At 32.5% G+C, this 27,497-nt stretch overlaps 1 protein-coding gene across 9 annotated transcripts in view; it reads right to left on the bottom strand.

The window, feature by feature from the left end:
- Window positions 1–27,497, bottom strand: part of Cdc42bpa (CDC42 binding protein kinase alpha) — a 323,243-nt gene that overhangs the window by 128,407 nt on the left and 167,339 nt on the right. For all 9 annotated transcript variants that reach the window (XM_076831696.1, XM_076831690.1, XM_076831691.1 and 6 more), the window contains 4 exons: window positions 25,552–25,631; window positions 22,950–23,116; window positions 18,152–18,274; window positions 9,742–9,875 (listed from right to left, as the gene is read on the bottom strand). In XM_076831696.1, coding sequence (XP_076687811.1) covers window positions 9,742–9,875; window positions 18,152–18,274; window positions 22,950–23,116; window positions 25,552–25,631 — 504 coding nt within the window. The remainder of the gene's footprint in view (window positions 1–9,741; window positions 9,876–18,151; window positions 18,275–22,949; window positions 23,117–25,551; window positions 25,632–27,497) is intronic.

The following is a 27,497-nucleotide window of genomic DNA, read 5'->3' as shown; positions in this document are numbered from 1 at the left end:
CTGCCTAAATTCAGAAATTTACAAAGATTTTTTTCAAAATGTGAACAGAAAAGGAGGTTAACAGATGGAAAAAAGAAATTAGAAGGTTCTAGGTATGGATTTAATAGAAGAAAAATGTGTTTCTGGATAAGAGAGTCTATGTAATTAAGTAAATAAGAGGGTTTTTAGTAAATGATAAAGCAGGTCTGTACGTTGGCTATATAGGTTTAAGTAAATGATAAAGGTCTGTGTAAGTTGATTATATATGTAAGTTTTTTGAGAAGTAATCTTAAAGAAATTAAAAATTTTACAACTATTGTTAAACAACAACTGTTATTTTGCAATATTGTAATATGTTATTTCTTTAAGAGCTAAACTTGGTTAATATAAAAACATTAATGTGATTGTTGTGCTATTAAATGTGTTCGTATCTTCCAGGTATACAAGTCTGTAAGGTAGAAACTTTAAAAGAGCATTATATCAAGCTGGTGTTCTAAAGTTGTATGGTAATTTTAGGCTTAAATGAAAAACACATTGGAGATTTATTTATATCATTTGATGTTCTAAAACTGGACCTGTTATCAATAGGATGTGCAAAGTTTTATGTTACTTTTTACACTGAGGTACAATTTAAGTATATTTTTAAGTTAATGAGAGCCTAATCTGTGTAAAGGTTAATATTGTAAAACACAAAAGTACTTTGCTACTTTTCTACAAAAGGTTAAAAGCTTTCAGCCTTTCTTTAATTCATGTTTTAGATGTGATACCATACTGTGTTAGCTGATATTTATGTGAACTTGAGCAACAATTTAAGTAAGTTTTGTAAAATAATGTTTAAAAAGCAAAGATCAGCTTCAGAACTAGAGCACTTTACTTAATTATGAAGAGCCCCGCCTTACCTGAGGTAAGGCTCTGTGTCCCATCTTAGTACATGTGAGAATGACTACAAAAGGAGTAGGCCAGATTTCAGTACATTTAAAATTGTGACCAAAAGTTAAGTTTTTGTCAAGATTACTAGGATCTCAAACAGGGGGTATAATGTATAACTCTGCCAAAGTTCAAGGTAGCTATTACACAAACTAAATATGTTTTTACTCTTGTTAATTTTGTTCTGTAGTTTTCTTATAAATGGTCTAAAGAATGCCTGTTAATGTTTTGCCGAGGTACTGCTTTAAGAACACACAACCTGGGTTAATTTAAGATAGTGAGTTATCACCTACAGGATAAAGAGATAGACATTAAAGCCCAGTACTCTTAATATAAGGCTGTTGAAATTTATTTGCTAGATGTTTAAGATTAAGTTTTAAAATTAAAGTTAACTTAAAATGCCAAGAAAACCAATATTTGGCTCTTGCCCTCTGAGTCAGTCTGAATCCAGCGAGCAAGGGACTTCTTTAAAGAGCTTTGCAACTCTGGGCCACATAACCTCCTAATCCAGGAGATTAATGAGACCACTGGAGAACAGAAAGCCAACCAATGCTTTTGCTGTGAAGAGGAGGGTTATAGGAGAACGGAGACATTCCTGATGCTTCCAAGGGAAGCCACATGGTCAAGCAAGACCTGGACCCATCCTAGCACAAATGGCACTACGAGAACAGAGAAGATGCTGTAAAATTCCCCCAGGACTCCCATGGAAACTAAGCTGACTGTTAACAAGAGATAGAAACAAAAGTCAGTTTGACTGCTTCATCTTAAACACTTAGCAAAGACAGTTAAAACCAAAACACAGTTATTCTTGGGCATTTTAAGTAATAATAATAGTTAAATGTAACTTAAGATATACACCTTGTGTTAGCCCCCAAGAATAAGTAAGACTAGAGGCTACAAAAGAGATTCTTAGGCAGGAATGCCTGATAACTATTAAAAGAAACTATCAAGAGGAACTGCCAGAGTAGTCTTTAGTTTAAGGCCTACAAATATTCCTAACCTACACAGGTAGGTTTGGTGTTTGCTAGTATGATTATGCAGCCCTAATTAACAAAACAAAGGTTTCTCTATTAGACACAGAGGTCATACTAGTAAAAGGATTTTACAAGATCAGATGACATTAAATTATTAAACTGTATCTTATGGGAGAAGGACATTTGTAACACTAAAAGTTAAATGTTATGTTTACATTCCTGATAACTGGAATGTTAAAGCCTGGTGAGGAAACTTCTATTATACAGCGATATGTTCCAGCTGCTGCAACATTTATTCAGTACTCATGGTTTTTGTTTCTCTTATAGAAGCACCCATCCCCAGATGACAACCTGTTTCCCCAACCAGACTTCAAATGGAACTGACTTCTAAAAGGGAACTCACGTCCCCCACGTCGTCCTCCATGTCATCGAGCCCCCTCACATTGGTTGCCCCTTTCAGCTCTGAAGCAGCCAGAACAAGCCGTCACCCCTTCTCCTTATAGCAATAAGGAGTTCCTAAAATTAGAGGGGGGAATGAAGCCAGAAATAGATACACAGTGTAGATAGATAAATCGAGTCAGGTTGGATCTAGGAGGCCAATTGTGAGTGAGTCTGGGAAGTTGAAGACTGTTCCCTGAGGGTTACTATTTACCAAGATGTAGAGCCTGCCCAAATAGGCCCCCAACTGAGGGAACCATGATTGGTTCCCAAGTTTCTAGACAATGGGGGGAATGAAAAACCAGCCTCTACCTCAGAGCAAAGCCTGTCTAAGGAAAGGGGTGTGACCCTTGTCCTTGGAAAGACCCACAGAGCACTGCTAGGCACATACCCACCCTGCTGAGTTGTTTATCTACAAATAACAGGAGAGATCTGCGGTGACTCAGTCAGGCTAGGTGAGGACCCATAGCAACCCCCTAGCAGCCACCAATCAGCATGAGACAGTGAAGATACCATGGTTGTTGATAACATATTGGGAAACCATGTAGTTCAGCAAGTACACCCCTCATGGCTTAAAGCAATCAGTTCAAACGAATCCCCCTCTTGTACTAGCCAATCACCTTTACCCAACTTGTTCCCCGCCAGTGAATGTGCTAATCATGTTTTAGAGTTGTTTTATGATTTTCCCACATTGTGTGATGATTTGCTAAGAGATGCTATGATGTATGTGAATTCCCTGCCTTCCCCAAAGAGTGCATAAAAATGCTGCAAACCCTGGGCTCGGAGCCTCTCAGCGTCACCAGTTGCTGTGTGTGCCTGGAGGACCAAGCTAGCTTGCAATAAACACCTCTATGCTGCTTAAAAAAAAAAAAAGAAAGAAAAAGAAATGAAATGAAACCTAGACTTTAGTAGAAAAAGGACTATTGGGGATAGGAAATATAAAGCAATCATAAAATTCAATACACTAGGAATAAAAAACATTCAGAACTTTTAATGTGTTCTATAAGGTAGTCTCAAAATACAGTAAAAATAATTACTAGAACTTCGGAGAAAAATTGAAAACTATATCACCATGATGAGAGATATCAATTTCTTAATCATTAATACAGAAACAAAGCAGGAAAAAAATAGTGAATATAAAGATGACTAAGTTCTAGTAATAAGCTTCTTCACATGTATAAGAGCTTGCTTGTATCCTGTATTGGAAACACAGGGTCTTTTTAAGAACACACAGTGAATATTTTTAAAATAGAGCACTCTTAAGCCATGAAGCAAATCTGAGTTGATTTCAAATATCATAAAAATTTAAGTTCTTTAACAACATCACAATTAAATTCTAATAAAAAGATATTAATTCTATATACTGAAAAAATTTTATAGTGAAAATTTAAAATACACACATATATCTCATTGGTCAATGAAAAATCATAAATATATTTAAACAACTAAGAAAAATTAAAAATATAAACAACAAAAAAATGATTATTATATCTAAAAATTGGTGATATAGTAGAACTATAGAGGGAACCCATACCCTGAAATACTTAGAAAGGAAACAGAAGTTGAAATTCAATGAGATTCTACTTAAGAAGTTAGAACACCACCCTTCCCCCAATATGAGGAAGAAGATAATAAAGAACATAAAGCAATGAAATAAAAATGACAGAATAATGAAGATCAAAAAAGCCAGAAGCTGGGGCTGGGGCTGGGGCTTAGTGGTAGAGCACTCGCCTAACATGTATGAAGCACTGGGTTCAATCCTTGGCACCACATAAAAAATAAATAAACAAAATAAAGGTATTGTGTCCATCTACAACTAAAAAAAAAATTCTTTAAATAAATAAATAAATAAAGCCAAAAGCCAGCCAATGAGGATCAACAAAGCCACAACAAAGGCATATGTGATAAGACCAATCAAGGAAAACTACCATACAGATACAACTAAATAGTATTAGGAAAGAAAAAAGAAGCTACAACAAAAAATCTAAAAGAAGACAAAAAAGATAATAGAAAAATACCATTAAGAACTCAATGCCAATAAATTTCTTAACTTATAAAATGAAAAAATCCTAGAAAACACAATTTCTCAATATTGTTTTCACAATTATCCCTATAACAATTAAAGCCCTAAAAGCCCTACAACAATTAAAGTAACTGAATCAACAGTCAATAAAATTCCCCATCTCAGCGGTGAAGAACCACCAGCTGCAGATGACTTTATAGGTAGTTACTCTAATGGAGAGTTTGTCTATACAATCTTTTCAAGAGGAAAAAAATAAAAGAGGCAATGTCACCCAACTGATTCTACTAGACATGTAATCTTGACCAAAAAAATTCAAGAAAGGTAACAGAAATATTATGAGCCAGTCTCATTAATGGAAACAAAGGAAAAAATCCTTTAAAAACGAGAAAATCAGTTCCAGTGATATATGTTAATATACACAAATTCTGGAGCTACACTCCATGTATTGAAATTCTACTTCCATCACTTTCCTACTCTAATAATCTTGAGCAACTTATTCTCTCAATATTCAGTTTCACTAGTAAAATAAGAATAATTTTCAAAAATACCTATTTTATGGGATTGTGATGAAGATTAAACAATTTAACATAGGTAAAGCACTTAGAATCTGAGTGCTATTAGAGGAGATAATTTGCTGTACAGATTTTATCTATACTATCATATATCATTATTATATATAAAATAATGTGCAATTTAGGCTTAATTTTAAAATTGTAACAGTGGTTTATATAATGGTCTGTAAATGTAATTAACTGCACAGATAATTAAAAGAATATAATAATTATCAATAAGGGTACAGAATGCATATTTAATAAATTCAATGCCCACTCCATTGGGAGAGGGTACTAGGTTTGAACTCAGGGGCATCTTATCACTGAGCTCCATATACCCCCAGTTCATTGTTTTTGTTTTTGTACCAGGGATTAACCTGGGGGCGCTTAACCATTGAACCACATCCCTTTTTTATTTTGGGACAGGGTCTTGCTAAGTTGCCAGGCAGACTTCAAATTTTCGAAACACCTGCTTTAACCTTCCCAGCAGCTGGGATTACATGTGTATGCCATCATGTTTGGCCCAGTTCATTTTTTTTGTTTTTATGTTTTTGTCTTGAGACAGGGATCTTGAAATGTTGCCTAAGATTGGCCTTAAACTTGTGATTCTCCTGCCTCAAACTCTCAAGTTGCTAGAATTATAGGTGTGTGCCACCAGGCCAAGCAAATACCTATTCTTAATTTTTAAAAAATCATCAAAATAGGAAAAGAAAGCAATTTCCTTACCTCTTAGAAAATACTTACTAAAATATTAAGAGCAAGCATTATTAGTAGTAAAATATCAAAGACATGGGTATATATGTGACTGCATGACCAATGTAATTCTGCAACCTATATACTCAGAAAAATGAGGAATTATACCCCATCTGATTCAAATGTATGATATGTCAAGATCATTGTACTGTCATGTGTAACTAATTAAAACAAATTAAAAAAAAATTAGGAACAAGATAAGGATGCCTGTTGTGCTGGGAATTTGGCTTACTCATAGAGTATTTGCCTAGCATGAGTGAGGCTCTAATTCTGATCCCCCAGAACAACCGCACAAAAAAGTACTCTCCTTTAGAGCCAGGTGTTGTGGTACACACCTGTAATACCAGCTACTTGGGCTGAGGCAGGAAGATCACAAGTTCAAGGCCATTATGGGCAATGTAGAAAGTCTCAACCCCAAAAATATAATGAAAAAGGGATGAGGATACAGCTCAGTGAGTGAGGTATTGAGTTCAATCTCTACTACCAAAGGAGAAAAAAAAAAAAAAAAAAAAGGTAAGGATACCTGCTATCAGCACTTTCACTCAACATTAAGTCCTGGCTAATGTAATAAGACAATGAAAGAAATTATAAACATCCAAAAGGAGAAAAAAAATTTGTCCATATTTCCAGGAAATTTCAAAGAGCCTATTTTTATATCCCATTATCATCAAGAGTTGAATGATATTATTTAGAACAAAATCAATAGAGAAAACATAAATTTTAAAGATCTCATTTAAAATATGAAAAATAGAATAATATATTTAAGAAAAGAAAACACTACCTGCATGAATTTTATGAAAGAACATTTTAAATGACTTGAAGTATACAAAAAGATATCATGTTTATGGATTAAAAGACTGGAACTGCAGAAAAACTATTTTTGTTATTGCATTATTAGCCCTTTGAACAAATTTTATTGAAACTTGGGACCTAAACTAAATGCAATTATAGAAAGTAATTTATGACTAATTTCAATAGTGAGAAAACTCCAGAGATTTACCTTCTGCAGGAAATGTGTTAGCATTTCAAGGTGAAGTGGAAGACAACCTGGACAATGGAGACTTTTTCTTTGTGATGCTGGAACCTCCAGCTTATCTTTTCTTTGGAGTAATTAATTTATATTCCAAAGGCTTAGAGAAATAACCCAAAATTTCACTTTACACTTCCTGGAAGACTCTCTCGAAAGGGGGAATAGAATTAAGAAGCAAGCAGCTACCTCTTTTCTCTATTAACACCTGGTAAATGTTTTTGAGGTTCCTCCTTCACAAAACAGATTTCTCATGTGAAGGGTTTCATCCAGCCAGCTCTCAGGGCATTGCCCTACAGATAAAAATCGGCATACAAGGAAGCCATGTGGTTAATATCTGCTGTATGTAATTGTTAACAATCTGCTCTGCTCTTCACTTTTGTGTGTGCACTCAGAATATTAATAATAAAACAAAACTTCACAATATTATGTTAATTCTCCTGATTTTGATCTATAGATTTGATGTAATTTTAATCACAATTCCATCACAGTTTTCAAGGAATAGAGTTGCAGACTTATACAAATATGAAAATCTCATATATATAAGAGAGGTGGCATCCCACAATACTGTAAAAGGAAGGCCTTTTTAGCAAATGATCAATGGGTGAGTCCTATGGAAAAAAGTAAAATTGGACCCTTATCTCACATGATACAAAAAAACTGAATTTCCAGTGGTTTTAAAGACATAAATAAGAACGATCAAACTTAAAAGATAAAAATTTAGTGGTTTTTTTAACCTCAGATTTCTTAATACTGTACAATCCAACAAATGTACTAACACAGAAGTACTGACAAGCCTGACTACATGAAACCTAAGAGCCTCAGTTAATCAAAAGTAAAAGAAAGTAAATAGACAAGCCACGGGTAGGTATCTTTAAAATATATAACTGACAAAAGGTTAACATGTCCAGAAATTTTTAAGAATTTTTACAAACCAATAAGAAAAAGACAAATAACTGGACAGAAAAATGTAAAAGGAATATTAAAAGCCACTTTGGGAAAAAAAAATATAAATGATGAGTAGACATATGTAAATACACCTGACCACTTTAGTAATTAAAGAAATGCAAATCAAAATCACAATAAAAATTATTTTAGACCTGAAACCTCAATTCAGACTAGTTTGGTCAAAAGTAATAAATCTGGAAGTAAAAAATAATGTTGAACTTAGAAACTCCTATACACTACTGGGAAGAATTTAATCTGGTATACTGGAAAACAATTTGGCATTATAAAAATAGAATATTTGCTAGCCCTATTAGAAAATGGCAAAGGATCTGAATGGACATTGCTCTAAGAAAGATATGCAAAGAGTCAACGGGTAAGTAAAAAGATATTCAACATTACTAATCACCACAGAAATGAAAATCAAAATCACATAAGATACCACTTACAACTCCTAGAATGGCTATTATTAAAAAAAGACAAAAGATAACAAATGTTAGCAAGGATGAGGAGAAAATGAATTCCTTTTTTACCGTCTGTACGCTATTAAGCAAATCTCTTAAAATTCTTTATGCATATAATCTGTTTCTTTTAGGCATTTTTCTTTTCTCAAAATACTCTAAAAAGATTTTTAGTATTAACACCTATTTAAGGAGGGTTGAGGATATAGCTCAGTTGGTAGAGTGCTTGCAAAGCACTGGGTTCAATCCCCAGCACTACCAGGAAAAAAAAAAAAAAAAGACCCTATTTAGAATTGGAAAAATACCCACTGCTATAAAATCTAGGTATCATATTTTCATCTTTATTATGTTAGCTAAATTTGACTGAGAAATCCTACCAATAAAACAATCTGGGGGGGTCTGGGGGCTGGGGATGTGGCTCAAGCGGTAGCGCGCTCGCCTGGCATGCGCGCGGCCCGGGTTCGATCCTCAGCACCACATACAAATAAAGATGTTGTGTCTGCCAAGAAGTAAAAAATAAATATTGAAATTCTCTTAAAAAAAAAAAATTAAAAAAAAAACAATCTGGCGTTAAACCACTCATATCAGAAAACACTAATATTAAAATATTATCTATCATTAAAGCAAATAAAATATTTATCTGCTATAAATGCCAAATATTATTAAAATGGCCATAAATTTAGATAGAGCAATACTAACCACTGCTTGAAATAGCAGGAAATGCAAAAAAAAATGTTCTTATCTAATTCAATTTAATCTTTAACAATTTTGTCTATTAGTTCTTTGGGATTAACTTCATCAACAGTCAATTTGTTATTATACAGTTTTTATTTAAAGGTTGTTATTTTTAATTTCTTCTAGATCTTTATTGGTAGGAAGATTTATAAATTTTCCCCAAAAGGATTTCATTATATATTAATCAGTGCAAAATATATTACATCATTGAATATAATTTATATCGTTCCTTAAATTACTGATCATTTGTTTGCATTATAAAGTGTTAATCCCAACATTTTTTTCATTTGTTAATGAAAGCCACAATACCTAACATTATGTGGTTCAGGTATTTTCTCTATTGCTTGAATATTATTACTTTATATGACTGTGTTGCAGAGTCTTAGCTATCAGTAAATTTTGTTGATGCTTCCAATACTGTTTTAAATGCTACACAAAGTTCTTAAGAAAATGACTTTAGTTTGTTTATCCATACTGCTTTGAAAGAAAAACTGACATTTTGTAAAAATAACTAAATCAGTAATTTTTAATTATAATCTTTTAAAAATGTTCCTATCTATCAGCAATAAGTAATGAAAATGTTCCTGCATTTTAAATTTTCCCATAGATACTAAATACATTCTACTAGTATATTTCTTCAAAATGTTTCTTTTTCAACAACATTCAGTTTTAATCAAGTCTTTTAATTAACTTTCCAAATAAACTAAATATTCTTTCCTTAAAAGCCTTAAGAACATTCAATTTCTTCATTACAAGATAATAATCAAATGATATACATCAAAACAATTCTTAAAATTTTTAGATTAACTTTTAAAAAATTAAAACAGACTATATATTGTTAGTATTCATTACAAATGCTTTCAGTATTATGATCACAGAAAATGAAGAACACAGAAAAGGCTTTAAGAATTTATTCATATATTTTTACCTTATTTAGCTCTTCCCTTTCTTGTTGTAAAGTTCTGATTTGTTTTTCATAAGCCTTGATTTGTCTAAAAGCATCATCTAATTCTTGCCTCACAGAATTAGCTTCTTCAAGTTGCTGCTCCAAATGACTGGATTCTAAAAAACAAGACAATGCTTCTTTTACCATTAAAGCAAATGGTTGAACCACAGTTTGAAACAAATTAAAAAGAAAAAAAAAAAAGAAGTATTTGAATTTGGTATTAAGTCTATTAACACCACATACCAGTATGACTCAAGACAAGTTAAACGAATATTGATTCACTGTAAAGATAGTGAATGACATATGCTTAACATAAAGATTTGTAAAATTTATGGGCAGAAATGCCTCATATATATTATTATAATATACATATATATTATTTTAGTGCTTGAATCACTAATGAGTATATATTAGGGGAAAAAAAGACCACGCTTCCAAAGACAGCACCTTCATACCAAATGAAAACTTAAAACTAAGAAAACAACAAAACCACCCAACCAAGGAGAAAAAACAAGTTTGTCTCTACCCTGGGTAAGCATTATAGGGCTGATGCCTAATTTCTTTTTTTCCTTTTTTTTTTTTTTTTTAAGAGAAAGAGAGAGAGAGAGATAATGAGAATTTTTTAATATTTATTTTTTAGTATTCGGCGCACACAACATCTTTGTTTGTATGTGGTACTGAGGATCGAACCGGACCGCAAGCATGCCAGGCGAGCCTGCTACTGCTTGAGCCACATCTCCAGCCCACCTAATTTCTTTAAGTTGGTTTTGCTTCTAATAGTTTGGTTCCAAATCACTTAGTCAAGTTTCACCACTGGCTAATTACAGAATAAACTCTGATTTTTAGAGTAAATATCTGAAAACCTCTGATCTAAATCAGTTCTTCCAATTTTTTCAGATGAAATAACTCAGGGAGTTGAATAACTTGCCTAAGGTCGTACTATTAAATGAGTTCCAGAATGAAGGCCAGAGCCCAGTAAACTTTGCACTGACTTCTCCAACTTGGAAATAAATGTTACTAAATAATGTTTCATATGATTGGGTCAGAAGGGTTGTTACTAAACAAAATTGTTAGTTTTCATATATGCTTAAATAAAATTTAAAAAACTCTTAGGAAATGATCCTGGTATCAAAAGTGAACTAGTAAATAAAAGAACTAAAGTTTGTGAAAACAGAATACTAAACACATTCATTGTTAATTCTGTTTTGGACATTTGCTATTCTTTACAACATTATTACTCTAAATGTCAACTCCAGACAAATGGCATTAACCTTCTCTAGGAACTTAGATATACAGAATCTCAGAGTCCACTCAGACCCAAAGAATCAGAATTTATATACAATGTTCAGGTGATTCATTTGTACATTAAAGTGGAACAAATGCACAAAGTATTGTATATTGATATCATCCTTTCAATAAATGAAAAAGTGTTAATATTGTGTTAGTTCTACTGAGAAGAGCATTTCATTTGTATAGACATGTCTGTAGTCTAAAAAAAATCACTTAAATACATTAATGCTTCAAGCACTAAATGGTTCCACCTTCCATAAACAAAATAATTTAATGATGGTCAGTGTCCTAAATGCATAGCTTTATTTTAAAATTTTGTTTTAAAACTCTGAAAGTTTATATATATTTATGAATAGCATAGTTGACAACTTTTAAAAATATATGCAAAAAAATTTAACAAATTTTTATTCTTAGTAATAGTTTTTAATGAATGTTTTATATGAACATCAGAAGATTAGTTTTTAACATTTTCTCAAATTTCAGCATTTCATATAGGAATTTTCTATTCTAATTTCCTTCAAACATGTTTAAATAATATTTTTCCGTTATTTTATACCTAGTATTTCAATAATTTCAATGTAGATATTAATTTAGGTTGTTGTTTATGGTAATGACAGTCAAAATTTAGTAAGTGAAGCTGATTTCTGTCATTTCCTGGTACATTTTAATCAAATTTTATGGCTCAAAGAAATCATCCTAATGGTACATTTAGTAATCACTTCTGAACATACTCTTTTATGTATTTTTGAAGAGTTCTACCCTAACACATTCGATTTTTTGGTAAACTGTTAAATTACTAACTTATTTCTATTGCTCTTTATAAGAAATAAATCCATATTTCATAAAATTATAAATTATATGAAGTTTATAACAAACTGTTTCATAGGATAGCTTCAATAAACTTTAAGAATAGTTTTGCTGTTTTATTTCAACTTTTTTTTTGCGGGGGGGTACTAGGGATTGAACCTGGGGTGCTTTACAACTGAGATACATTTCCAGCCCCTTTTTATTTTTCATTTTGAGAAAAGGCCTCGTTAAGTTGCATACAGCCTGGCTAAATTGCTGAGGCTGGTCTTGAACTTGCAATTCTCTTGCCTAAGCCTCCGAAGTACTATGATTAAAGGCATGTGCCACTACACCCAGCTTCAACATAGGTTTCACTTTGCTTTCACCCCAATATTTCACTTCAGCTGATTTGCAATGGAGTAGAGAATATCTATCAGATTTCCATGATTCATATTTCAGACACTTTAAAGACGCTTTTAGAAAGCTTAAAAATCATTCATTTAAACAGTAACCTGTGAATTATGAGAAGTACAAAAGAAAATGTTCCAGGTTAAGAAACTGTAAAAAAGAGAAACCACTCATTTTGAACTTTGAATTTCCAAAATTATGAGCTAAATGAACTCCTTTTTCTTCATCAGTAGCCTGCCACAGGTATTTCATTATAATGATGCAAAGCTGACTAATACAGAATTGTAACAATCAGTTTAAATAATAAAAATGCCATGAAACATGCATTTCAAACATTCTATTTTGCTCTAATAGATATTTAGAAACCATGAATGATTTATCTCTGAAAGGACAAAAGAAAATAGAAATGGTGGTTGTCTTCAGAGAGAAAAAAAGAGAATGAAATTTAAGAGGGAATAAAACTTATTTTCACCATATAAACTTTTTTATCTTTGAAATTGGTGGGGCAATAATGGGAAGGAACCCATCTAATATTTTTTTAAAGAGAGAGAGAGAGAGAAAGAGAATTTTTTTAATATTTATTTTTTAGTTCTTGGCGGACACAACATCGTTGTTTGTATGTGGTGCAGAGGATAGAACCCAAGCCACATGCATGTGGCACTTGAGCCACATCCCCAGCCCCCCATCTGATTTTTTATTAAATGTTCTACTATGGAGAGAAACATGCCACTTGTAATTTGAAAAACAGAAGTTTGCATTCTGAAAAGTCATAAACTATTTTACAAGCAATAAAAATCCAAGATGCTTTGAAATTTGGTCAACTAATAGGTTAAAATGGGTAAGGCAGGGCTGGGGTTGTAGCTCAATGGTAGATGGCTCGCCTAGCACATGTAAGGCCCTGGGTTCAATCCTCAGCACCACATAAAAGTAAAATAAAGATATTGCGTCCATCTACAACTAAAAAATATTTAAAAAATGGGTAAGGCAAAGAAACTTTTGAAAGACGCTCTCATCAGACTATTTAAAAATATACATTGCAACACAATTAGCCATAACATTTAGGTGAAGTTATGAAAAACTAATTTTAGTGAATAAATAGAAAAAATAGTACTAGGAAATGTGTTAGCTCATATCAACTAAATGGTTCTTAGTACATGCCTGTTATTAAAATTCTGAAACTCAACCTGTTAGTAATGAAGACTTAATAAAAGCATCATACAAAGGAGGTACTTTTCTTTGCACTGAGGCATACAAGAGAAATATAAAATTGGGTCTCAAGTCCTCAAGGACATAATCAAGTTAAAAAGAAAAGAGTTAACACTCAATATCATAAATAAGGCAGAAAATTAGATACAAATTATGTTAGTAGGTTATATGTGCTATAGAAATTAAGAGAAGGGTGCAAAGGGGACATGATTAAAATGGTACTTGAAATGCAATACTAGAAAGCTAAGCACAGTGGCAGTATTTGTTGTCGCCATTACTCAGGAGGCTGAGGCGGAAGGCTCACTTAAGTCCAGGAGACTTGAGATCAGTCTGAGCACCAGTGAGAGCCTGTTGCTAAAACAAAAGTATAACTAGTGAACTTGAAAGGGGTTACAAAACTGGAGGTCATAAAAGGTTGGTCGACAATCAAAGTATCTCCCTGATGTACAAAGAGTAGTTTCATAGCTTTTCCATAAGTTAATCTCATAAAATAACCCAAACTTCTTCAGAGACACAAAGACATTTTACTTCTAATCAACAATGGGGGAAATAAGTTCCCTAACGGTCACTTTCCTCTGAGAATGAGATAGAGACAGATGCAGAACACATGTTAGTTTAGGACTGGAGAGAAAGAGACACAGTACATGGAGGTATAAAAGCCCAACCCCAAGACCATAAAAGAACAGGAGTTTAAAAAGCATATTACACATTATAGTAAAATTTTCATTTGGAAAAATATTTTTCATATAAAAACATTAAATGAGGGCATAAATTTTTATTTTTGTCTGTAGACCCTCAAATATGTATTTAATATGATGCTAGGCATTGAGGTTAACATTAGGAATACAGTTGTAAAACAAATTCTGACCCTGCCCTCTAAGAACTCATAATATAGTGAGTAAAGACAATATTCAAAAGCCAAAAAATCATTGTAGATTTATTACATTTTTCTAGAAATTTTTAAATACTAGAAATATAAATAGAGCCATAGGAAAATACAAAATATAACATCATCAATTGGTGGGTATTTGTGTACACAAAGGCCTGCTCAAGAAGTACCTGGAGGAACATTAGATTGAGGGTGTTTTAGATAATTTTTCCTTCAGGGTCAAGGTTAAGTAGGGGCTACTCATAAGACAGGTGTTTAGGGGAGTTATGTTTTATCTCCAACTTTGATATAAAAATATTTTAAATACTTTGGCTCTAAGGGTGAATGAAGCACAGCTTTTATATTAAACTTTACCACCCATGTCTCTAGTACCTTGCGTAATTCTTAGGACACAACAGCAAATCAATTTTTTACATACTGAAGAGTAAACAAATTTTACTCAAGAAAATACAAAATGGTACAGCCAATATGGAAAATGGTAATGGTATGGTTATTTCTCAAAAAATTAGAATTACTATTTAATCCATAATTCCATTTATAGATATATATTCAAAAGAAGTGAAAGCCAAGACTTAGATATTTGTGCATTCAGGTTCATAGCAGTATTATTCACAATAGCCAAAAGGTAGAAGTGACCTGTGTGTTCTTGGACAGATAAATGGATAAACAATATGTTTTATAGAAATACAATGGCATTTCACTCAGACTTTAAAAGGTATAAAATCCTAATGCATGCATGTATTAGGATACACTTGGATAAACCTTAAGTATATTATGCTAAATAAAATAAGCCAGACACAAAATATAAATATTTTATGGTTCCACTTACATGAGGTTTCTAAAATTGTCGAATTCATTGAGACAGAAACAGAATAGTGATTGCCAGGGGTTAGGAGGAGAAGAGAATGGAAAGTTATTGTTTAATGCATACAGAATTCCACTTTGGGATAATAAAAATGTTCTAGAGACAGATGGTGGTGATGGTTATACAACAACGCAAATGTGCTTAATACCACTGAACTAAGCATTTAAAAATGGTTAGAATGGTAATTTTTATGTAATACATATTTTATCAGAACTTTTAAAAGGTTATGATTATGAATGAATGATACTGAAGAGATGGAATGAAACACAGCACATGACTGAAACTATCACATAATGGAAGAGAGCTTGGCAAGGTAAGAATACTTAATAAGGGGATGATCTTTTCTCTCAATATTTTTACTGATTCTATTCTGTCTATGGGAGATAAAAAAAATAAGTAAAGAACAGTCCTGTGAGCATTGATTAAAAATATTTTATTGAATAAGTAAATAAAATTATGAACTGCCAACACTACTTAAAACAATGGCCCTTTCAATATAAATCAATGGTAAAAGATGGTAATGTGCAATTTAACAAACTATATAAAATTTTTAAAAAGAATGGCCAAACTATATGCTGCCTAGAAGAAACTAACTTCAAATAAAATTATGTAGAGAGGTTGAAAGTAAAAGTGGAGGAAAAGATATACAGTACAAATATTAATGAACAGAAAGCAGGATTGACTATATTAATATTAGGTAAAGGAGATTTAAAAAATTATGAAAGCCAGCTTAATAAAGAGTATCTATAAAAATCTACAGCAAATATTCCACTGAAAAGTGAAAGACCAAATGCCTTCTCCCTAAGACTGAAAAGCTAGGGTGTTTTTCTCACCAACACAGTGTTACAAGATCTAGACACTGAAACAAGGCAGAAAACAAGTGAAAAGCATACAGATCAAAAAGGGAGAAATAAAAACTGTTTCTATTTGCAGATAATGTAGTTGTCAGCATAGAAAATCCCAGGAATCTTTTTTTTTTAAAAAGTCCTCCTAGAACTAACAAGTTCATCAATGTCACAGAATATAAAATAACATATAAAAATCAATTGTATTTCTATGAATTAGTAATAAATAAGTGGACACCAAAACTGAAAATATAATACTAGATGTTCAAAAAATGTAATTATTTATTGCTATTCTTATATAAAATGGGCTGGATGTCACCATAGGTTCCCTTTTAGAAACTGGTAGAACATACTATAAATAGAAGCAAAATGTGTTTTTTTAAAAAAATTATCCATTTGATGAGGTCACCGAAGAAGCTCACAACTATTTTGGTGAAGCATATAAATACTATTTATTTAAATGTTTTAGATCAATTCCATCTATTTCACCATAATTTTTAATTGTAAAACAAACTTTCAAAAGTTATTGCTATTCAAAGCCTCTACCATAAAAAAAAAAAAAAAAAGTAGATCTAAGATAGGTATATAGAGTTTTACCAAACCAAACTCCTTTGAAGATAAATCACTGCCCAGCCTATCTGGTCTGTGTTCCACTGCTTTGATAGTGTCATACAACTCTAAAATAAGACATTCAGTTTCACTGTAAATATTTTATCATTGGTACCAAATCAAAGTAAATGATTCTGCTTATACTGTTACTAACCTATTTTTAGAAATATAAATTTAAAGAAATTTGATAAAGAGACATTTCTTAGGAAGTAAACTACTTTTATAAAAAAATAGCATTCATACGTTATGTTCAAATTTAAGATATAAATATTTATTTAATAAAAACAAAATATTAATGTGGCACCTTAAATCTTTTTTAAAAATAGAAAACACCTGTGTCAGTTCTTTTTTTTTCATTTATTTTTGCCTTAACCTGCATTTCTGGAGAGGCCCAACCATTCTAAGATAGTGCCCTCTTTCTTCTCTTTATAGAAACATCCATGTGATGTTTCTATAAACCCTGCAAAAGGTTATTTCACTCCGAATGAAAACCAAAGACCTCATAGTAATGACTAAGACTCCTGGGTTTACTTCTCTAATCTCATTTTTTTCCATTCTCTCTGATTACTTAGTCTTCCCTATCCATTCCGTCCTCTGTTTACAACATTAAGCACATTCTGATTTTAGGGCTTTGTACTGGCTGGTCCTTCTGCCTGGAACATGTATTTCCAAAATTACATATGGCGAAGCCCTTTACCTTCTTTTAAGTTTGTGCAAACATGTCATCTTCTCAATTAGGCCTATACTAGGACCTACCTTCTTAAAATGATAAAATTCCTCACCTGCAACATCTGACTCATCTCCTTATTCTACTCTATTTTAAAGCACTTGTCACCTTCTAACATACTGTTATCATTCATTCACTTCCATATTTATTGAGGTTTTTTTCCCCCACTGTTTGACCTCCATCCAGGCAAGGCAAGGATTTCTGTCTTTTAAACTCAAAAATAAGAAACATTTGTTGAAAAATCCATGAATGAATAAAACAGACATGTCAAATTAATTTTAATTAATCTTAGTAATACACTGAAAAATAAAATATTACAAAGAAAATAAATTTTCACAAATCTTCATGCCTATGTATATGCAGTTCCATTCTATACAAAGTACCTCCACTTCTTCAGTCTAATTCCCTTTTCCCTGTTCATATATATGATTTGCAAAACTCCAACTTGATTTCCAAAAATAAAAGTAGGTCTTTCAAAAAATCATCTTTGTTCTCTTTAAACACAAGTGCTCCTCCTATGTACACTTCATGTACATCTATTAACTTTTTCCCATAGCCTCTTTACCTGTGTTATAATGACTACTTGTATTTCTGATTCCCACACGAAAATATGAATTCCTTGAAAACAAAAACCATTTTTATTTGCTTTTTCCTCACTGATATATAACTTACAACACAATGCAGGGACTCAATGGATTTTCTGTGTATAAATAAACCAGTTTTTTAAATCTACTAAAGTGAACCAATGATGAACAACAGAAATTTACCTTCTACTTGTTTCCTTAGTTTTTCAATTTCTTCTTTTAAGGTTTTTATTTCTAAATCCTTGCTTGCTGTTAGTGGACCATCAACAGTTGAATACTGTAGAGCTTGGACGGTCTGTGTTGACTCTTAAAAAAAAAAAAAGAAAAGAAAATTATCAAAGTACTTTAAATTTTAAAAACTAATAGTAATAGTTTTGTAGAAAAATCTTTACATAATTTTATAGAGCAGAACATCTATCCATTCAAAAAGAGCATTATGTCATAAAAATTAAGTCATAAAAATTCCATTGCATATCTTTAAATTATTTATATATGTATAATGTATATTTATATATAAATCTACCTTCTAATACATGAGATTTTCCATTTTAAGTACTCGTGTACTCTTGGTGTACTCTGCCAGTGAATCAACTATTTATTCACTCTGTACTAAAAGAGCATTAGCATGTGATAATTCAAAAGGATCATCTGTCAGATGATACATGAACAACTGAATCTGGCGTACAAAAAAAGATTCAAACATGCTATTATATCATCTATGGAAGTGCTAGCCTTCCAAATTTCCTGTATAAAAGTTGAGGCCCATCTACAAATGACTTTGGTTCCCCAATTTAGTTGAAATAGATTTATTAATTTATCCTACAGTTCTAATCAGAAAATGCAAGGAACTGAAGAAACATTAACTCTATTGAGGCTTATTCCCAGATATCATCAAAATGATGTCTGGGAATATGTCAGAAATGAAATCAACCTTTGTTCTAAAATAGGTTTCTGTTACATAGGGAAAGGTTCCCAAAAGGTAAGTCTCACCCTTATCAAACTCTCTGTGGGTTAGTGTAAATCATTACTATCTGTTTTGTATTTAATACATACAGTTAAAGACATATATATATAATGATATAATGATTTTGTTGGTCAATGATATATGATTATCAAAGTATTTGTTAACTTGAATTAAAGTATAAGATATATTGTGCATCTCTCAAAATTTATATCCAATAATTATTTCTTACATATTTCTTTTTATTTGGGTTCAAAATATACTACAAATTGATTCTTTCTGTATTTATTTTAAAATAATACCCACTGTTTTTAATATTTTTAAGGCATCTAAATTAGGAGTAGAAAATGAGCTTGCAAAATACCCAATGGACATTAAGGCAAGTTAATTTTCTTCTATACACCGACTGCTTCAGCATATGGATAGAGTAAGGCATCCTTGCTCCTGTCCCTCCTTAAATCTCCTGGATCTGCTAAATGGATCTAGAAAATAGATCTAGCCATTTTCTATTTATTACAGCTATTCACATATCTGCCCTATCTTCTTGGAGTCTCAGAAAGAAAGACTGAATAGGGCAAAATAAATTATCTAGAGATTATGGTTTAGAATTTTCTAAAACTGATATAAGACATCAATCAGGATTGCAGAAGCTCAGTGAATTCCAAACAGGATTTTATATTAATATAAAGAATGGTATGCTTAGACACATTATAGTCAAACTGTTTAAAACTAACACTAAGAACAAGCTGCCAAAGGAGCAAAATGATAAATTATCTTCAAGAGATGAAGCTTAACAGCTAACTTCTAAAGAAATATAATGAAGTTAGAAAACGATGGAACAATAACTACAGAGTTCTGAAAGAAAAAACCACCAAGCTAGAAATCTAAAATAGCAAAAATATATTTCAAAAATGAAGACAAAACTAAGAACACTTTTAAACAAATAAAATCTTAAAAAAGAATTTGTCACAACACATTTACATTATTAAAAAAATACAATAGGAAGTTTTTCAGGCTGAAGAAAAATTATGCTGGATAGAAACATTGATCACTAAGCTTAACATTTTTCCTTGATATTCTTATTAGTGATGTATGAACAGTAAATATATGAAGATACTCAATGTCATCATTCATTAGGAAAATTAAAATTAAAATTACAAGACACCATTATACAGAACAGATATGAGTGGAAAAAGCTGACAGAAACCAGTTCTGAAGGTAGGGATTGAAGGAAGTGAAATTCGTATGTTCGTGAAACCATGCACTGATATAACCACTTTGGAAAACTTTTTGACAATATCTTCCATAGCTGAAAACTCTCTTCCCCAAAACCAAGAAGTTCTACAGGTGTATATCCAAGAGAAATATGTATATACGACCACCAAAAGAAATATATAAGAATATGCACAAGAACTTTACTCATAATAGTCAATTTTTGAAAATTACCCAAATGTCTACTACCAATAGATTGGATAAATAAATTTTTACTATTTACATATACAGAATGCTAAACAATACTAAAATAAAGAATAAACTATTGAAATGTAGAAAACATGAATGAATTTCAAAAACAACATGTTAAATGGAAGAAGACAGATACAAAAGAGAACCACATACTACACGATTTCACTTATATAAAGTTCAAGAACAAGTAAAAATTAATGAATGGTGAAAGAAATTAGAACAGTGATTACTTCAGGGTGGTAGGACACAAACTGAGACAGGGACTGAAAGGGGACTTTTTGCTATGCTGGAAACATTCTACATACCAACGTGGGTGAAGGTTATAGGAGTCCACATGTATATAAACATTCATTGTTCATACACATAAAAGCAAAATGTGTATATTATCATATGTATATCACCATATTAAATAATCAAGAAACAAAAAAATCTTGAGTCACAAAGGGGAAGTAATTCACATGCAGAGATTTTAGTATATATTGAAAAATGGAAAACAGTTGGTGCTAGTGGTGTCTGTAATCTTTTCTCTAATGGACCTCTAAAACAATGATAGTAAAATTTTATAATTGTAAACAACTTTGGTTCTCTCTTAGGAGTTATAAGTTCTTGATTATTTGTTCATACATACATTTCTTTATTCACAAAGTATATAAACTAAATTGTATGTTGCATCCTTCATTTTATAGAAAATAAATCTGAAAAGATAGAAAATGCACTTTGAGAGTGAATTATAAATAGGATGGTCAGGAAAGACATCATGGGCAACCTCAATCATGTAGAGAGGAACTTTGAGTAGAGAGGCAAGCCATTATATCAAAGCAAGGCCATTAGGGCAATAGCTAATGCAAAAGTCCTAATGTCAGGGATCTACCTGGCTTATGGTGGGGGGGACAAAAACAGCAAGGAGCCAGAATGGCTTGAACTTACAAGGGAAAGAGTACTGGGAAATGATTTCAGAAAGGAAATAAGAAGCCAGATCATACATATTCTTAGGCCATTAAAATGAATTTGGTTATTATTGTGAATAAGAAGGAAAGCCATTAGGACTGGGGAAAATTCAGGGAAATAAAATGATCTAAATTGCATTTTGATAGAATTACTTAGCTGTTATGTTGAAAATAACTGTGGAAAAGTGTATAGGGGTGTTTAAAAAAGGGAGAGCAGTAAGATATTGAAAGATGGGGGGGGGGGGGAGATAGATAAGAGAGAGATAGATAGATATGATGTGGTTTAAAGCATGATTAAGAACCCTACCCCACAGTGAGTGATAATCAGATTTTTGGGTTTGATACCCAGTATGGCAAAAACAAAGTAAAAAAGATTCTGAATCTATTACAACAGCAAAGCTGACCTGAAATGCTGATAAATCAGATGTAGGAATTGAGAGACATGGAATAAGGTTTTCTCTTCTGAAAACTGAAAACATGTTATAGTCTAGCATACTCTAACATTCAAAGGTCAAACTGAAGGAGCAATCAGCAAAGGAGAATGAGGACACCTTCTAAGGAAAAACAAAACCAACTGGATAAAGTGCCCCAGAAGTCAAAAAAGGAAAGTGCTTAATTGGGTCAAATGCTGCTGATAGGTAAAAAGAAAAGAACTGAAAAATAATCACCAGATTTTGCAAGACAGGGCAGGGAAACAGGCTAAGGCACAAAAGGATTATTGGGCAGGATTAAGAGCTGACTTGAGACTAATGTTCATGAATATGAAGTGATACCAGTCAGTATGTTGTATTTTAAGAAAGGTACCTTGAGCTCCACACATGTAGTTGCAAAGCTGCATTTAAAAAGCAGCTTGACAAACAGAAAGAACAACAGATTTGAAGGCAGATATAAGAGTATGATTATCACAGATCATAGATGAAAAAAGAAGGTATAAGATAAATAGTGAAATGATGATTGTAGGATGACACAGATAACAGTGGAACTGAATAAATGTTGGAGGTAAGGCACCAGAGAGAATTCATTAGAAAATTACAAGGAGGAGATAATGGAGGAGTTGCTTAAAAATGAGATTAATAAAATTACTGTAATTGTGGAAAATATCTTGCCAGTATCAGACAAAGCAAATAAAGTAGGGTGAAGATTCAAGATTATTACAAGTGAAGAATTAGGAAACTAAGAATCTTAGAAGTTTTACCTATATATATTTTTAAATCACCAATCATTGAAATAGGAATAATGATATAAACAGTGACAGGAGGACAAGAGCTAGAATTCTTTAAGGATTGAGGAAAAAATGATATGAAAAGTCATTAAAGTATTGTAAAAGCAAGAAGAGTCCTCATTCCTCTCTTCACAGAGGTATTTATTCTCACATATTTTACACACTTATATACCACACCCATGGGAGACATACTATTTTGTTGTTGTTTACTGTTAACTGTATGATTTTACATAAATGATATTATACTGTGTTCTTTATAAATTTCTACAATTTGAATTTTTATCACTTAAAAGATTTTCTTTTGAAGATAAAACAACCACTTGTAATAGCTCCTGACACTGTGGATCCAATTTTAACAGGGAAAAGATTATCCTTAAATATATATACCTTGAAGCTTTCTACTAAGTTCAAGTTTTTCCTGTTCAAGACGCTTAATTCTTCTCTCATAAGCTTCTGTTGCTAAGTTGTTATCAAGAGTCCTCTGGACATTAACATCGAGATCCAGTGAGGTGGGACCAGCTGTGACTCTTAAACAGCTCCGATCAGAAAGAACACTGAAGGGAAAAAATATATATGTGGGTTCACACTGCAATAAAAAGTCTGAAAAAAATTACCTCTTGAAATTTAACACATGGATTTGAATATCTACAGTAGAATGACAGTAAAAAATACTTTTTATAAAATTACCATAAGACACTGTTAAAAGTATTTTTTGAATGAAAACTTAAATCCACCAAATGGTTCTAAATTTTAAAAAGTACAAATTTTTATAAAATTTAATTTGGTGAAGGATTAGTGGTTTGACCACAGTTAAGTATAATAGCAGCCAAAACTAATTACCATAGTGCTCTTTACCAGAATTTGAAATTCAAAAGGTGCTTTCCTTAATTTAATAGAAGTTAATTAAAAATAATAGAGGTGATAGACATTCATCAGTAAAGAAAATAAATAGAAATCCTTGTCAATGTAGAGCTAAAATTTTGTTACAGGAACAGAAAGAAGATAAATAAATAAAATATTCCATACATTAAAGTGTTAAATGCTAAAAAGAAAACATGAAGCAGGGAAATGAGAAATGAAGTCTTGAGGCAGAAGAGAAACAGGTTTAGATGAAGGGATCAGAAAAGCTACTCTTGTGACAACAACTATGAGAAAAGCTAAGTAAGTGTAGGAGGCCAGCAAAAGGTATATTAAAAGGAAGAGCATTCAGGCAACTGGAATAAGAATGCAAGGCTCCTGGGTCAGAAAAGAGTTCTGTGTGGATAGAATGGTAGAATAAGAAGAACAGAAGGAAATAAAATCAGGAAAAATAAAAGAGAGCCAGTTATATAGGGCCTAGTAAGAACTTTGGTTTGGAGTAAAGATACAAAGTCACTGAAGTTGAGCAGTGAAGGGGACTGGTCCTGAACAGGGGAGTGACATGTTCTGACTTAACTTACAACAGGATACTGGGACAGGTTCAGAGAAATATAACAAAGGAGATTATGAACATATTATGTAGGATTAAGATAAATTTGAGGTAGAAGAGAGAAAAGAGGTCTCAGCTACAGATGCATAGCCCAAATATCTGGGAAAACAATAAAGAAGAAGTCGGGGAAAAGAAATCCAAAGACTGAGCCCTAGAACACTCTGATATTCAGAAATCAGGATGATTAGGAGGAATCAGGTATGGAGACTAAGGAGTACCCAGAAAAGTAAAAAAGAAAATCAGCAAAGTGCTCTAGACGTGAAGAGAAGGTTAGTGATCTGTAGCCACAGAAAGAAGACGAGACAAGGCAGAATCAGTAACACTAGGAATGAGAAGTGATCACTGGATTTAGCATCACAGAAGTCAATGAAAACGTGATAAAAAGCAGTATGCATGAAGTGACAGGGAATAAATCTCCATCTTGGATTCAAGAAAGAACAGAATGAAAAACACAAATAGTCAACAGTCAGAAGTAATTTTGCTATATGTAGAACAGAGAAAAGGTTGGTAACAAATGGGATCCAGAGATACTTTTTATTTTACTTTAAGAAGGAAGACGAACAGTGTTTTTATAAACCAAGGGAAATTATCTGCTGATAGAGATGACACATAGGGAAAAATTATGGTATAAAACTGAGCAGTGCACTGTGCTAGACAGTAGAGATAGAATGGGTTGACCTTACTTGCAAGCTTACATGGCCTATCTATGAAAAGAAAAGCACATATGAATATAGAGGTATGCAGGTAGAAAATCTAGTAAAAGTTTGCAGAAGTTGTCTCCTGTTTCAATCATCTCAGTGAAACAGAAAGCAAGAAAATCACCTGAGAGTGAGGATGATTGAGGTTTTGAAGGCAAATGTGAAATATGAAATTTTTATCCAGGTGAGTGGAAGAGTGAGCACACTAGGGTAAAATAGTATATATGCCAAACAACAACATAGGGCATTTGAATTTGGTGAACTTGAATATATGCCAAACAACAACATAGGGCATTTGAATTTGGTGAACTTGAATTTCTCTCGTCACTCTGAACTACACAGGCAGAGACAGAATTTACTTTCAATAAATGATGTTGACTTAGCAAAGCAAGCATAAAAGAATGAGAGATGGCCAAGGGTACTGAAGTGGCATGTAAGGAGTGATTATACTCATTCTCAGTGGAATCTAAATTGGGTGAGAAGGAACAAGAAGGTATAAAGGCAGTGAGGAATGGGTTAAAGGATGGTAACATCAATAAGCTGAAAATTCTGGTGCTTGACATCTAAAGAATATTATTCAATACCCCATGGTAGGACTTTTTCAATTCCTGATAACAGATTATGAGCTCTCCAGTGGTCCTACTATTTCCTCTCTAAAATGAGTTAATCTTCATGTGTATACTATTCATTTTCTATATCTAGCTTTTTCCCTACTGTAGATTAATTATATTTTTTTTAAAAATTAACAAGGCTCTCTCATACATTACATATTTTTTAAAAATCCATGTAAATTGTCCAAACTATATTAACTTTTGAAACTTACCAACTACTAGTATAAGTAAAACCAACAAATGGCAGATGATGACCAGAAAATGCAGTATGTGTTGGTGGAGGCATTGTTTCCTAAAGGAAGGGGAAAAAAATCTGGTAAAAAATAGATAGTCATGACCTGTATGTTGGGCTATAAATATTAACTGTCAATGGAAATATGTGACTATTCCATTTAGAAACACTGGTAATTTTGGCACAGATATTAAGTGATAAAAAATTTACATCATGAACACTGGTACTATAAAATTATAATAAATGAAAATGAAGACTGAAAATCTGATAGTAACAGTACAGTCATTTGCTGATATATTCTGCCTTTGCAATTTTTCTAGATGATACAATTAATTTGTAAACTCAAAAGCAATACTCAGTGTTTTTGCAACCATTCAAGATGTACAGAGCAGAGCAAAATTTAAGCTGCTCTATGCTCAGATTCCTAGCCATGGCTTAAACACCTAAAGTCATTCAAGCTTTCACACTGTAAACAAACATCCACTACATATATAAACATTTATGTTTCTTACATTTTTGTACCTTTTGTGAGAGATTCCACTGTTTAAATGACTCCCAAGTACAGCACTGATGTTCTGTCTAGTATTTCTTTTTTTGGTACTGGGGTTCAGCCAGGGACACTTTACCACTGAACTACATCCCCAGCCCTTTTGTTTTGTTTGTTTGTTTGGTGTGTAGGGGGGTGGGTACTGGGGATTTAACTGGGGCACTCAACCACTGAGCCACATCCCTAGCCCTATTTTATATTTTATTTAGAGACAGGGTCTCAGTGATTTGAACTCATGACACTCCTGCTTCGGCCTCCCAAGCACTGGGATTATAGGTGTGTGACATGGTGCCTGGCTTACTTATTTTTTGAGACAAGTCAAGGCTAAATTGATGAGGGTCTCACTAACTTACTCAGACTGGCCTCAAATTTGCAGTCCTCCCACTTCAGCCTCCCAAATTGCTAGGGTTACAGTCAAGTGCCACTGCACTCAGCTCTATCTAGTGAGAAAGCTATAATGTACCTTAACAGACTTAATAACATCTTAAATAAGCTTCATTCAGGCCATGAATTACAGTGTGTTAAACATAAGTTCAATGCCAATGAATTAACAATATATGAGGAGTCTTTAAATAGCATCACACATAAAACACAATTAGGTATTGCTAAGTTCATGAAAATGTTATGACCACAAAAAACTAAACATGTCTTTCAAAGAGTGATGAATCAATGTTAGCTAATATAGTGTTCACAATAACTTTATAAAATATACTACCATGAATAATTAGAATTAACTGTACCATAAATTTAATTTGGAATGACTCATAATTTCTGTTAACAGTGAATATAATATGTAATTCTAATAATAAAATATTGGTGAGGAGCTGGGCAAGGTGGCACATGCCTGTAATTACTGTAATTACTCAGGAGGCTGAGGCAAGAGGATCACAAGTTCAAGGCCATACTGAGCAACTCTGCAAGACTATTTCTCAAAAATCAGGCATAGTGGCACACTCCTGTAATCCCAGCGGTTTGGGAGGCTGAAAGAGGAGGATCACAAGTTCAAAGCTAGCCTCAGCAACAAGGAGGAGCTAAGCAATTCAGTGAGACCCTACCTCTAAATAAAATACAAAATAGGGCTAGGGGTATATGGCTCAGTGGTTGAGTGCCCCTGAATTCAATCCCTTCTATACCTTTCTCCCTGCAAATCAAAGAAAAGATCAAGAGCTGGGAATATAGCTCTACACTCAGTGGTACATTATTTTAAAAACCTGGGTTCAATTCCCAGTAGAACAAAAATTTTGTAAAGGATGCAAGGAAAGTCTATCTAGTTTTTTCTTGTGAAGTTTTGAAAGTGTAAGAGAAGTTCTTACCTGCCTTGAGTGATAAAAAATCATGTAAAATAAATATAAAAAATTTTAGTACAGAATAAAAACCAC

This window comes from Callospermophilus lateralis, chromosome 13, assembly GCF_048772815.1.
Source record: "Callospermophilus lateralis isolate mCalLat2 chromosome 13, mCalLat2.hap1, whole genome shotgun sequence".
Taxonomy (NCBI): domain Eukaryota; kingdom Metazoa; phylum Chordata; class Mammalia; order Rodentia; family Sciuridae; genus Callospermophilus; species Callospermophilus lateralis.
The sequence above is the reverse complement of the archived record's forward strand: the minus strand, read 5'-3'. Positions and strand labels throughout refer to the sequence as shown.